The sequence below is a fragment of the Conger conger genome, chromosome 10 (assembly GCF_963514075.1).
Source record: "Conger conger chromosome 10, fConCon1.1, whole genome shotgun sequence".
NCBI lineage: Eukaryota > Metazoa > Chordata > Actinopteri > Anguilliformes > Congridae > Conger > Conger conger.
In genome coordinates, this window is record NC_083769.1 from 47,165,090 (window position 1) to 47,179,174 (window position 14,085).

The 14,085-nt window shown below is 52.0% G+C and overlaps 1 protein-coding gene across 5 annotated transcripts in view; it reads left to right on the forward strand.

The window, feature by feature from the left end:
- Window positions 1-14,085, forward strand: part of ubr4 (ubiquitin protein ligase E3 component n-recognin 4) — a 99,227-nt gene that overhangs the window by 53,009 nt on the left and 32,133 nt on the right. For 4 of the 5 annotated variants that reach the window (XM_061259204.1, XM_061259206.1, XM_061259205.1 and 1 more), the window contains 18 exons: window positions 1-158; window positions 641-845; window positions 1,014-1,127; window positions 1,440-1,649; window positions 2,053-2,202; window positions 2,641-2,868; window positions 3,548-3,626; window positions 4,290-4,502; window positions 5,114-5,282; window positions 6,746-6,890; window positions 7,271-7,356; window positions 7,731-7,818; window positions 7,910-8,103; window positions 8,615-8,854; window positions 9,882-10,020; window positions 10,424-10,549; window positions 11,707-11,835; window positions 12,792-13,135. The exon at window positions 1-158 is cut by the window's left edge and continues 11 nt beyond it. In XM_061259204.1, coding sequence (XP_061115188.1) covers window positions 1-158; window positions 641-845; window positions 1,014-1,127; window positions 1,440-1,649; window positions 2,053-2,202; window positions 2,641-2,868; window positions 3,548-3,626; window positions 4,290-4,502; window positions 5,114-5,282; window positions 6,746-6,890; window positions 7,271-7,356; window positions 7,731-7,818; window positions 7,910-8,103; window positions 8,615-8,854; window positions 9,882-10,020; window positions 10,424-10,549; window positions 11,707-11,835; window positions 12,792-13,135 — 3,017 coding nt within the window. Of the gene's footprint in view, window positions 159-640; window positions 846-1,013; window positions 1,128-1,439; window positions 1,650-2,052; window positions 2,203-2,640; window positions 2,869-3,547; window positions 3,627-4,289; window positions 4,503-5,113; window positions 5,283-6,745; window positions 6,891-7,270; window positions 7,357-7,730; window positions 7,819-7,909; window positions 8,104-8,614; window positions 8,855-9,881; window positions 10,021-10,423; window positions 10,550-11,685; window positions 11,836-12,791; window positions 13,136-14,085 lie in introns of all 5 variants that reach the window. The other variant, XM_061259207.1, reaches the window with a different exon arrangement.

Consider the following 14,085-nt stretch of genomic DNA (forward strand, 5'->3'; position numbering starts at 1 on the left):
AGCAGTGCATACGGGGACACCACGGTGGAGGGCCACCCCACGGGCCCCGGCAGCATCAGCTCCAGCACAGGGGCCATCAGCACCACCACCGCCCAGCAGGAGGGAGAGGGGTCTGAGGGCGAGGGGGAGACGGAGGGAGACATCCACACCAGCAACCGGTCAGTCCCCACGTCCACACCCACACAGGAACTAACGCTCTTTCAGAGAGTGTTTTAGCTCAACAGCACACGGTGTGGCTGGGTTATATCATTACATGGTACACAAGTGTGGCTGGGTTATATTGCGTGTGCTGCATCTCTCAGAAGTGCAGCCACAGTTGCATTGTTTCACTAATGCAAGCCATACGTGAAACTATACGTTTAGCCCTTTCAGCCCGAAGAGTGCGATTTGGCACTCTCAGCCTCATACCTTTTCAGCCAATCAAAATGACTGCTGTACTGTTGTTCTGAGCCCCAATTAAAACCCTACTACATTCTCAATTTTCTCAACCGAACCAAAACCCGTTGGGATTTGCGTGCGGCCACTTCATACTGGGCTTGGAGCTGAGAGGATTAATACCTGTAATGAGTGTAAATGAGAGTGCATGGTGTGTGAATTATTGTCCCTGTGACCTCTGACCCCTGCCCTCTGACCCCCCCAGGCTGCACATGGTGCGTCTGATGCTGCTGGAGCGGCTCCTGCTGCACCTGCCCCAGCTGCACAGCGTGGGCGGCGTCCAGGCCATCCCCTACATGCAGGTGGTGCTCATGCTGACGGCCGACCTGGACGGAGAGGACGAGAAGGACAAGGGCGCCCTGGACGACCTGCTGGCACAGCTCATCACAGAGCTCAACATGCACAAGAAGGTCAGAGGTCACGGCAAAGTGATATGTTGGGTATAGGGCAATTTGATAGGATTTTCATGTTATACAATGTTATGTCGTTTTGATCTGTGAAGAACCGCGTGCGTGCGTGCGTGCGTGCGTGCATGGTTTGCGGTGTGTATTAATGTTTGTGTGTTCGCGTCTCCACAGGACGTGTCGAAGAAGAACGAGCGCAGCCCCATGAACGAGGTGCACCTGGTGATCATGAGGCTGCTCAGTGTGTTCATGTCCCGCACCAAATCTGGCTCCAAGTCCTCCTCTGAGGTACGGCTCTCCCCCACCCCACCCAAACCCTCACCCCTGCCGACACACCTCACTGTTCACTCCCATACGAGCTCACAGAGCACTGCTGTCTGAAGAGTCATCCATCGTCTCTCTTGGATTCATTTATTTCTGAAACTGAGCCGCCCAAAAAGAAAGGAAATTGTTTTGTCCTCAAATTAAAACCTGTATTCAAACGACGTTGACTCACAAGCAAGACACTTCCTCACAAACTCATTCACTATGTAATCGAGTTCAGCGGTGGCTAAAGCGAGACTCTCCTGTAACGTTCCCCTCTGTCCCTGTCCCTCCCAGTCCTCGTCTCTCATCTCCAACGCCACGGCGACGGCCCTGCTCAGCCTGGGGGCCATCGACTACTGCCTGCACGTGCTCAAGTCCCTGCTGGAGTTCTGGAAGACCCAGCAGGGCGAGGAGGAGCCGGCGGCTGCCAGCCAGCTGCTCAAGCCCCACACCTCGTCCTCTCCCCCCGACATGAGCCCCTTCTTCCTGCGGCAGTACGTCAAGGTGAGCCCCCCCCCCACGCCACTGAGCGAGCGAGAGTGTGCAGCCTGACCAAGGAGGGTCCATGGGGGACGCCTTGAGATATTTTAAGATAAGGATGGACATCTCTACTAACCTCATATCCTGCTTTAGCCTAGCCGTACGAGAGGCTGGGAAGTGCCAGGAGTATGCGTAGTTACACAAGTCTACTGTTCCTCTCTGAGAAAAGCCAGAGACAGCATTACATTTCAAGACATTTCGTATGAAGGACTAGTATGAACCCATCATAACAATCTCTCCCATAGGGACCCACTGTAAAAAGGTCTGCATAAGCAGATTTAAGCGCGGGGCAGTTTGACCTCTGGGTTGGTCCTCTCTCTGCTGCTCCTCTCTGACGCCATCCTAACGGCGCTCTCCGTTCCTGCAGGGCCACGCCTCGGACGTGTTTGAGGCCTACTCCCAGCTCCTGACCGAGATGGTGCTCCGCCTGCCCTACCAGATCAAGAAGATCGCCGACACCAACCCCCGCATCCCGCCGCCCATCTTCGACCACTCCTGGTTCTACTTCCTGTCCGAGGTAACCCGGAAAAAAACCGCCTTGGTGATTTTAGGGGCCGGTTTCACAGACACAGATTAAGCCTAGTTCCGTACAAAGCTCAACTTAGTCCAGGACTAACCTTAATATATGTATGTCAAATTGGCCCTAGGTCAATTTTCTTTTTTCTTTTTTAAACATTATTATTATATTTTGAGCATTCTTTTCAAATAGCCTTTTGGACATTATAATATTCATTAAAATCCCCTTGAACGTAAGAGCGTGTGACCGGAGCCCTAACCCCGTGTGTGTGACTGGGGCCCTAACCCCGTGTGTGTGACCGGGGCCCTAACCCCGTGTGTGTGACCGGAGCCCTAACCCCGTGTGTGTGACCGGAGCCCTAACCCCGTGTGTGTGACCGGAGCCCTGACCCCGTGTGTGACCGGGGCCCTAACCCCGTGTGTGTGGGTCTCCCCTCAGTACCTGATGATCCAGCAGACGCCGTTCGTGCGGCGGCAGGTGCGTAAGCTCCTGCTCTTCATCTGCGGCTCCAAGGAGAAGTACCGGCAGCTGCGCGACCTGCACAGCCTGGACTCGCACGTGCGCGGCATCAAGAAGCTCCTGGAGGAGCAGGGCATCTTCCTGCGCGCCGGCGTGGTCACCGCCACCTCGGGCTCCGCCCTGCAGTACGACACGCTCATCAGCCTGGTGAGTCTCTGTCTCTGTCTCTCATTTACCCTCCGTCTCTGTCTCTGTCTCTGTCTCTCATTTACCCTCCGTCTCTGTCTCTGTCTCTGTCTCTGTCTCTCATTTACCCTCTGTCTCTGTCTCTCATTTACCCTCTGTCTCTGTCTCTGTCTCTGTCTCTGTCTCTGTCTCTCATTTACCCTCCGTCTCTGTCTCTGTCTCTGTCTCTCATTTACCCTCTGTCTCTGTCTCTGTCTCTGTCTCTGTCTCATTTACCCTCTGTCTCTGTCTCTGTCTCATTTACCCTCTGTCTCTGTCTCTGTCTCTGTCTCTGTCTCTGATTTACCCTCTGTCTCTGTCTCTGTCTCTGATTTACCCTCTGCCTCTGTCTCTGTCTCTGATTTACCCTCTATCTCTGTCTCTCACGATGGGGTGCTCCAGAGAAAGGCTTCTCTCATGCTTATCATTGCATTTGTTTATTTCCATGACATGCACTATTTTTACTGGATATAGTGGATGTATTTTTTCCCTGTTACTCGTTTCCTTACTCTTTAAAGTTTTTCCCTTTTTCTGAATTAACAGTATTATTATTCCCAATTACTTTATATTTGACTTTTATTTTGTATATGCACACCTCTTAAAGTGTACTATTATCATCTTTGTTACGTACTTTATTTAAATGTGTTTGTCTTTTGGACAGATGGAGCACCTGAAGGCCTGTGCTGAGATTGCCACCCAGAGAACCATCAACTGGCAGAAGTTCTGTATGAAGGATGACTGTGAGTGTCCTGGCACACCCGGTTAACATCGTTACTGTGGCTTATGACAAGGCCTCTCATATGCTGCTGTCCAATGAAGCGGCTTTGAGATTTCAGAGATTTCCTTGTTCTCTGCAGCATGCACACAGTGGTGATTCAGTTATAGCTGCCCTAATAGGCTTCTGCTCGTTGTTTAATAACCGACTTTGAAACGCCTCAAGAAATCTCCCTCAGAACACATAATTTGAGGCTGACCGGATTTCATGGGAGAAGTCGGTGGGGAAAGAAAATAATTGTATTTTCTCTCTCTCTCCCTCTCTTTCTTTGACTCTTCCTCTCTCTTCCCCCTCCCTATCTCTCCCTCTCTCTCCTTCTCTCTCCTTTGCTCTCTCTTTCTCCCTCCCCCACTCTCTCTCCCTCTTTCTCTCTCCCTCTCTCTCCCCCTCCCTCTCTCCCCCTCTCTCCCCCCCTCTCTCTCTCCCTCCCCCTCCCTCCTCTCTCTCTCTCTCTCTCTCTCTCTCTCTCTCTCTCTCTCTCTCTCTCTCTCTCCCCCTCTCTCCCCCTTTCTCCCTCTCTCCCTCCCTCCCCCTCTCCCTCTCTCTCTCCCTCCCTCCCTCTCTCCCTCTCTCTCCCCCTCTCTCCCTCTCTCCCTCCCTCCCCCTCCCTCTCTCCCTCTCTCTGCAGCGGTGCTGTACTTCCTGCTGCAGGTGAGTTTCCTGGTGGATGAGGGCGTGTCCCCGGTGCTGCTGCAGCTGCTGTCCTGCGCTCTGTGTGGCAGTAAGGTCCTGGCGGCCAGCGGCGCCGGCGGCTCGGGCGGCTCCCAGGCCTCCCAGTCCTCCCAGAGCAAGTCCTCCAGCAAGAAGAGCAAGAAGGAGGACCGGGAGAAGGAGAAGGACGGTGAGCCTGGTTTACCTGCCTCTCTCATTTATTACCTGTGCATTCACGTCTTAAGGCCGGTCCATACTATAGCTATGACTGTAACGACAACTATAGAGCTATAAATATCGTTCTAACGCAAGTGGAGAGTGGAGTCCACACCTCAGCTATAACGGCAACGTCTGTCACAAACAATATTTTTGGGGTCACTTTTAGAGTGATTTCTTTGAGCTACATGAACAATAAAACACTCAACAACCAAACGAAATCCCTTCGAATTTACAGGGCGTGCCAATCAAACTGGCAGATGGCATATCGGAGTGATGATTTATAGAATGTCATCGTTCATCAGTGTGGATGCTCACATCGTTATCACTATTTGTTTTACTTATAGTTGTAATTGGAAATGACGGGGGTGGTGACCTAGTTCTTGTGTTATTATCCGGACGCAGAAACGTTCTGCATTAATTCGAGAGATTAGATTACCCGTTAAATGAGAAGAAATTCAACAAGCGACTCTCAATAATGATGAATGATGGCGATGCATAGAGATGGAGAATTTTGCTGTTGCCCACGTCTAAAGTTTATGTTGTGTGTGTGTGTGTGTGCGCGCGTGTGTCTGTCCTGAACAGGGGAAGGCGTGGGCAGTCAGGAGGACCAGCTGTGCACTGCTCTCGTCGGTCAGCTCAACAAGTTTGCCGACAAGGAGACCCTGATCCAGTTCCTGCGCTGCTTCCTGCTGGAGTCCAACTCCTCGTCCGTGCGCTGGCAGGCCCACTGCCTCGCCCTGCACATCTACCGGTGCGTACGCCCTTAGAGACAGGGGCCGCTCATTCTCATTGGCTCAGGCAGTAAGAGCGGCCGTCTCATTGGCTCAGGCGGTAAGAGCGGTCGTCTCATTGGCTCAGGCGGTAAGAGCGGTCGTCTCATTGGCTCAGGCGGTAAGAGCGGTCGTCTCATTGGCTCAGGCGGTAAGAGCGGTCGTCTCATTGGCTCAGGCGGTAAGAGCGGTCGTCTCGTTGGCTCAGGCGGTAAGAGCGGTCGTCTCATTGGCTCAGGCAGTAAGAGCGGTCGTCTCATTGGCTCAGGCGGTAAGAGCGGTCGTCTCATTGGCTCAGGCAGTAAGAGCGGTCGTCTCATTGGCTCAGGCAGTAAGAGCGGTCGTCTCATTGGCTCAGGCGGTAAGAGCGGTCGTCTCGTTGGCTCAGGCAGTAAGAGCGGTCGTCTCATTGGCTCAGGCGGTAAGAGCGGTCGTCTCATTGGCTCAGGCAGTAAGAGCGGTCGTCTCATTGGCTCAGGCGGTAAGAGCGGTCGTCTCATTGGCTCAGGCAGTAAGAGCGGTCGTCTCATTGGCTCAGGCAGTAAGAGCGGTCGTCTCATTGGCTCAGGCAGTAAGAGCAGTCGTCTCATTGGCTCAGGCAGTAAGAGCAGTCGTCTCATTGGCTCAGTCGGTGTGTGAGTGTGTGTATGAATGAGTGAATGAGAAGCATCAATTGTACAGCGCTTTGGATAAAGGCGCTATATAAATGCCAACCATTCAGACAGTGATGCCAGTGGAAACCAATGGGGAAAGATTCCCCCGCACAGGGCCGCAGGTTGGCTCACTGCTCGTGCTCATTTGTGTCCTTGGTCACATGACTAGTCACATGCACAACGGAGAAAATGCAGCGTGACATGGCGGATGAACCAACGATAAACGCTGGAGCAGTTGCCAAACGGGGGTGCACTAGATTTTACACCAGAGCATTTATGGGGAAATTTTAAAAATCTATTCTGTTGTCTGTCTGCTAGGGGGAAAATCAGACCATAATGGGGGCGGGGGGGGAGCGGAATGTAGCATAGATTGAACATTAGTATACGAGTGGAAATATCTATTTAATTTGTTATCAAACATAAATGGAGGAAAATAGTCTTTTTGAGCGAAAATATAGGCATCACTAGGGGGCGACTTCATATCAATTGGCGAATCTAGTAGCTGGAAAGCTGGCTCCTTGGCGTAACCGCATCGCCTCCCTCTCCCGAGGGTACAGTTCAGGTCGGGTCAGGTTGATGCGCTGTCGCAAATTCAGTTGAACGGCTGCCATCTTCATTTGTGTTTATGAGCCTGTTGCATGTTCATAAATCTGGGTTAATGTCTTTCTGCGGTTAGACTGGGCACAGTTCCCTTGTACGCAGTCACAGGCTTATCCTTCAGGCCATGTCCCCATGTGCACAGGTATAATGTGAGTGCTGTAATGAGTTTTATTTCCTTCACACACACACAGGAACTCCAATAAGTCCCAACAGGAACTTCTTTTGGACCTGACCTGGGCCATCTGGCCGGAGCTCCCTGCATACGGACGCAAGGCCGCTCAGTTCGTGGACCTCCTCGGATATTTCTCCCTCAAGACCCCCCAGACTGAGAAAAAGGTGATTGCCTCTCCCCCACGATCCAGGGGTGCACCATGGACTGATTTTAGGCCCCATGAAATTGTAGGCCCCAGTTGAAATTGTACTTCCCTCTAGGGTCTTTCAGCGCACTTATCCCTGGTTATGGGTATGCACTTTGTTTTGTGTCGCTCTGGATAAGAGCGTCTGCCAAGTGCCATTAATGTAATGTAATGTTAATCTCCTCAGAAAATCCTGTTGTAATATGTTTTGAGGGCCTTTGAATCATGCTGAATTCTCCCCCTTTACATTGCTCCTTGCCCCAGTCAGTGCCTATGGGATGGGAGGGGGTACTTATCCCAAATGTGGGTCCTCCCTGGAGCTTTCCAGAGACGAATAAACCTTCTCACTCTGTGCCTCAGCTGAAGGAGTACTCCCAGAAGGCAGTGGAGATCCTGAGGACCCAGAACCACATCCTCACAAACCACCCCAACTCCAACATCTACAAGTGAGTCTTCCTTTTGGTCCGGCACCAGCACCTCACGGTCCTCGAGGGCCGAGAACTGCTGGTTTTCCAGCCTCCCTTTACCTGGGAGTCGGGTGTGAAGACCGTCTGGCCCCAATCAGTAGCGCTAATGAACCCCTGGGCTGGGTTTGGATTCAAGGGCTCAAATTGATGATCACTGCTTTGGGGCAAATGCACATATGAAGGCAAACTACCCTAAATATTTACTTATGTGTTGTGATACATTTTGCCTTTATACTTGGTCCTAGCAACAGGGCCTGCTCTGCATCCATCCTCTTTGTCAATTGAGAGCATATTGGAAGAAGATATGTTTATATTCAAAATGAATTGATGTTTCATTTTCTTGTTCTTTGTAGCACTCTGTCAGGGCTGGTTGAGTTTGATGGGTTCTATCTGGAAAGTGACCCCTGTCTGGTCTGCAACAACCCAGAAGTGCCGTTTTCCGTGAGTGGGGGGGGGGGAAAGCAGTAAACATTGTCTCCTTTTTAATTCCGCGTGCGTGTATGGCTGAAGTCCTGGTCTTCTTCTCCCCCAGAACATCAAGCTCTCCTCCATCAAGGTGGACACGCGCTACACAACCACCCAGCAGGTCCTGAAGCTCATCGGGAGCCACACCATCAGCAAGGTCACCGTCAAGATCGGCGACCTCAAACGCACCAAGATGGTGCGCACCATCAACCTGTACTACAACAACCGCACCGTGCAGGCCATCGTGGAGCTGAAGAACAAGTGAGTCCCTGTGTGTGGTGTGTGTGGTGTGTGTGGTGTGTGTGGTGTGTGTGGTGTGTGTGGTGTGTGTGTGTGTGTGGTGTGTGTGTGGTGTGTGTGTGGTGTGTGTGTGGTGTGTGTGTGGTGTGTGTGTGGTGTGTGTGGTGTGTGTGTGTGGTGTGTGTGTGTGGTGTGTGTGTGGTGTGGTGCATGTGTGTGCCAGGGGCAGGATTAGTGGAGTTATCTGAACAAGTACAGGTTTCTCTAATACTTCATAAAGCTAAATGTTTACACAAGGAAACGTCAATCATTGTGCATTTACATTGAAAAAACATTGGTAGAAGATTGGCAGTATTATTACTTTTAACGGTGCTTTTGTTAAACTGTATAACACGGCCGGGCTTGTTATTGCACAGATGTGAGCAGATCTGAGCAGTGCTGCGTTGTGTGTGTGAATTTGTACATTTAGCGTATCTTTTCTCCAACATCAGCTCATCACCTCTTTACCCCCGTTACCCCCCGCCCCCCACAGACCCGCCCGCTGGCACAAAGCCAAGAAGGTGCAGCTGACGCCGGGGCAGACGGAGGTGAAGATCGACCTGCCGCTGCCCATCGTGGCCTCCAACCTGATGATCGAGTTCGCCGACTTCTACGAGAACTACCAGGCGTCGACCGAGACCCTGCAGTGCCCGAGGTGCAGTGCGTCCGTGCCCGCCAACCCGGGCGTGTGCGGGAACTGCGGCGAGAACGTGTACCAGTGCCACAAGTGCAGGTGAGCGGGGCCCACCCGGGGGTGTGTGAGAACGTGTACCAGTCAGGGGGCCCACCCGCGGGTGTGTGAGAACGTGTACCAGTGAGAGGGGCCCACCCGGGGGTCTGTGAGAACGTGTACCAGTCAGCAGGGCCCACCCGGGGGTCTGTGAGAACGTGTACCAGTGAGAGGGGCCCTCCCGGGGGTGTGTGAGAACGTGTACCAGTCAGCGGGGCCCACCCGGGGGTGTGTGAGAACGTGTACCAGTGAGAGGGGCCCACCCGGGGGTCTGTGAGAACGTGTACCAGTGAGAGGGGCCCACCCGGGGGTCTGTGAGAACGTGTACCAGTGAGAGGGGCCCACCCGGGGGTCTGTGAGAACGTGTACCAGTGAGAGGGGCCCACCCGGGGGTGTGTGAGAACGTGTACCAGTGAGAGGGGCCCACCCGGGGGTCTGTGAGAACGTGTACCAGTGCCACCAGTGCAGGTGAGCGGGGTGTATGGCGCAGAAACACGCTACAGGTGTACTGTGTCCCACTGTGTGGGGGGTGTCATTGGCTCAGGCGGTAAGAGCTGTTGTCACACAGTGGTGGCTTTGGGTAAAAGCGGTATATATATGCAGTCCATTTACCATAAAATGGCTTCTATACTGTCAGGTTGGTTTTTTTCATGTCAGATGCATCAGATACGTTATTGTTATGGATTCAAATACTTATCTGTGCTCGATTTGATCTAGTATGGTGCAGATGGGCCAACCAGGAGGACCAGAAGGTGTGGCTTGCACTTGTTGTGTGTATTTCATAGGCTCCAATACACCAGACAAACTCAGTGAACAGCAGAAAAGTATTTGAACCTAAAATAATGATTTATTTGACCCAAGAATTGTAGGATCAAGCTGTGCAGGGATGTATTTCTAGACCTGCCTCTCTATGCTGCTGTTCTTTTTGACACTGATGGACACCCATCCTTCAGTTAAACTCTGGCGGACGTTTTAGACGTTAATGAGTTCCTGCCGGCCGCGGCTGAGTGTGTCCGTGTTCCCGGCGCAGGTCCATTAACTACGATGAGAAGGACCCCTTCCTGTGCAACGCCTGCGGCTTCTGCAAGTACGCCCGCTTCGACTTCATGCTCTACGCCAAGCCCTGCTGCGCCGTCGACCCCATCGAGAACGAGGAGGACCGCAAGAAGGTGAGAGGGGTGGGGGGGTTGTGTGGTCTCCCTGTTCTCCCTGGTCTCCTGCTCACTGGTCTCCTTGTGAATGTCTGTTATTCTCATAAGTCAGAAAAAAATGTTTAATATGGAAATACAGGTTACAGGCCTTTCATGTTTTTTTTCAGTACAGATTATTGAGTCATGTAAACAGAGTGTATTTGCAGGCAAGCCGTTGAAACCCCTCAGTCAACACATCAAAGAAACTATTTCTGAGGGTTTGTGTGTTGCTTGCTTGCTTGTGTGTGTGTGTGTGTGTGTGTGTGTGTGTGTGTGTGTGTGTAAGATGCCTTCATCGGCCCTCTCTTAAGTAACGCTTTGATGCCTAACTGGCAGTTTGTTGCTAACAGTCTCCTGTGTGTTGTGTCCTCCCCCCCTCTAGGCGGTGACTAACATAAACACCCTGCTGGACAAGGCTGACCGCGTGTACCACCAGCTGATGGGCCACCGGCCACAGCTGGAGAGCCTGCTGTCCAAGGTGAACGAGGCCGCACCGGAGAAGCCTCAGGTGAGAGTACATTACAGCTACTTACAGTTGATTAGACTAAGCAGAGGCCAATATCCCCCCTGGAGCAATGTGGGGTTAAGGGCCCAGCAGCTGTACTGATCTCATTGTGGCTACACCGGGATCTGAACCTTCAAGGTCCCAGTCATGTACCTTAGACACTGAGACACAGCCTGCCCCTAAGGCAGTGCCCTGCCTCCCACACAACCATCATCACAGAGTGACGTCTTATTATCATAAATCAAACTAATCATAATTTTGAGGAAGCCCCAGTCAGTCCTGCAGGCCTGGAACTGCTTCTCAGGGCTGGGTTAGAGAGCTGTCACTTGAAATAACGAAAACAGAGCGCTAATTAACTCCATGGGGAAAAACATTAGAGGCAGGAGCCGTGCGTGGCTGTGGTGACTTCACTGTAACGCATGTCAAGGCACGTCCAGGTACCGAAGGCATTGTTCAGAAACCCCCTCGCCTGTCACTGTGAAACAGGGCGGCCTGTTTTAACTGCTCCTCTCCCTGGTTTCTCTTCATTAAAGTGAAAACATTCCCCGTGCCTGTTACACAGCACCGGAAACTGTTACCAACCCAAGCCTCCAGTTGGCAGAGGGGAAGTGACAGTTGGTATTTTGGCTGGTGTGTAGCGCTGGCGTACCGTGCGGTTTGTCATTATCGTTTCTCAATCGTTACAGGCTACGTTTAGGCCTTGATCATTCAGCAAATGAACTGTTTGTCAGTCAAGCCAAATAAGAATATGATCAGGGTGAGTGTAGCGTATGGCCCAGTTTTAAGGTAATGTGTGGCTTTGTGCCCCTCTTTTGCAGTACATTGGCCACCACTACATAAACTGTGACTGTTACATAATTTATGATGCCAAAAAAATACACAAAAAAATGCTATAGGCTACTTGCTGATGTTTATTATTCAGTTATTTAAGTGCTTGATTGCTGATAACAAAAGGTAATGGAACAGGCTGGCAGTAGGCTGATCCGTTTAACGGTAAGGTCACTGAATACCTTGTCCTACGTTGCACGCTATGCCACTGCTGTGTAATAGTGTCAGGTGTGGTGATTCACGTGCAGAGTGATGGTTTAAAATGGCTGTGCGTTCCCATTCCTGCTCCCTCCTCATCCCACTGATCCCAGCTCTTTTCCTGGCGTTCCCAGGATGACACGGGCGCGGGGGCGGGGCTGGGAGCGTCCTCGGCCAGCGTGAACCGCTACATCCAGCAGCTGGCCCAGGAGTACAGCGGGGACTGCAAGGCCTCCTTCGAGGAGCTCTCCAAGATCATCCAGGTGTGTGAGCGCCTGTGTGTAACACTGCTTCATCATGCATCGCTGTGTGAACTCTCTCAGTCCCAGTCTGCCTGCAGACCTGAGGGTCCTGTGTGTAACACTGCTTCATCATCCATCACTGTGTTCACTCTGTCAGTCCCAGTCTGCCTGCAGACCTGAGGGTCCTGTGTGTAACACTGCTTCATCATTCATCACTGTGTGAACTCTGTCAGTCCCAAAAGTGCCATATGACACTTAAGCATAACAACTGTAAAATCCCAAGAGTGCCTAAAAGACTGCCATCTCAACCTAATACTTTTTCAACCATGAAAAACAACTGCTATACTATTGTTGTGAGCCCCTATTAAAACCCTTCTAAATTCTCTCAATTTTCTCAACCAAAGGCAAAAGTAATGGCACCTCTGTCGAGTACAGTGATTCGATTTTTAGGTGTATTTTCAGTCTTATACAAAATGCATTAAAAGTATAAATTAATTATATTATTTTTGCTCGGTAACACTGATACAGTGTGATAGTATCTGGCATAGAGTAGGGATGTAACAAATCATCAGTTTTTGTAAACTGTTACCATCCCATTTTGAAAACCTTTGAAAAACTGATACTGCTTATGACCACTGGAGTAGCCTACTGACAAACATGTAATTGCATTTTCAGACTTCATTTTGGCCCATCTTAAAATAGCTTAATTTAAATGTCAACACCTTCATTTAAAAGTCAGTTAATGAATTATTATACAGATAATGGGCTAATTGCCAAATTAAGGATTCACATTGACATCGTGCCCACAGATGTCCCGCATTCTGCAGTCGGAGCAGTTTTCGCTAAACGCGTACACAACCCAGTTTTCGCGTTTAACCGTTTTAAACGCTTTAGCCGTCCGCACCCCTAGCGACACGGCGCGGCGCAGAGAGCCGGGTGACAGCCGGTGTCGGTCCTCCTCTCGCCCCCCTTTCCAGAAAGTGCTGGCGTCGCGTAAGGAGCTGCTGGAGTACGACCTGCAGCAGCGGGAGGCGGCCACCAAGTCGTCGCGCGGCTCGGCCCAGCCCACGTTCACGGCCAGCCAGTACCGCGCGCTGTCGGTGCTGGGCTGCGGCCACACGTCCTCCACCAAGTGCTACGGCTGCGCCTCGGCCGTCACGGGCCACTGCATCACGCTGCTGCGCGCGCTGGCCACCAACAGCGCCATCCGCCACATCCTGGTGCTGCAGGGCCTCATCCGCGAGCTGTTCGAGTACAACCTGCGGCGCGGCTCCGCCGGCATGAGGGAGGAGGTGCGCCAGCTCGTCTGCCTGCTCACCAGGTACTGAGCCCCTACACACACCTGTACACACCTGTACACACCTGTACACACCTGTACACACCTATACACACACTCACACACACCTACACACACCTGTACACACCTGTACACACCTATACACACACTCACACACACCTATACACACGCCGGCATGAGGGAGGAGGTGCGCCAGCTCGTCTGCCTGCTCACCAGGTACTGAGCCCCTACACACACCTGTACACACCTGTACACACCTGTACACACCTATACACACACTCACACACACCTACACACACCTGTACACACCTGTACACACCTATACACACACTCACACACACCTATACACACGCCGGCATGAGGGAGGAGGTGCGCCAGCTCGTCTGCCTGCTCACCAGGTACTGAGCCGCTACACACACCTGTACACACCTGTACACACCTGTACACGCCTATACACACACTCACACACACCTATACACACTTGTACACACGCCGGCATGAGGGAGGAGGTGCGCCAGCTCGTCTGCCTGCTCACCAGGTACAGAGCCCCTACACACACCTGTACACACCTGTACACACCTGTACACACCTGTACACACCTGTACACACCTGTACACACCTGTACACACCTATGCACACACTCACACACACCTACACACACCTGTACACACCTGTACACACCTATACACACACTCACACACACCTATACACACGCCGGCATGAGGGAGGAGGTGCGCCAGCTCGTCTGCCTGCTCACCAGGTACTGAGCCGCTACACACACCTGTACACACCTGTACACACCTGTACACGCCTATACACACACTCACACACACCTATACACACCTGTACACACGCCGGCATGAGGGAGGAGGTGCGCCAGCTCGTCTGCCTGCTCACCAGGTACAGAGCCCCTACACACACCTGTACACACCTGTACACACCTGTACACACCTATACACACACTCACACACACC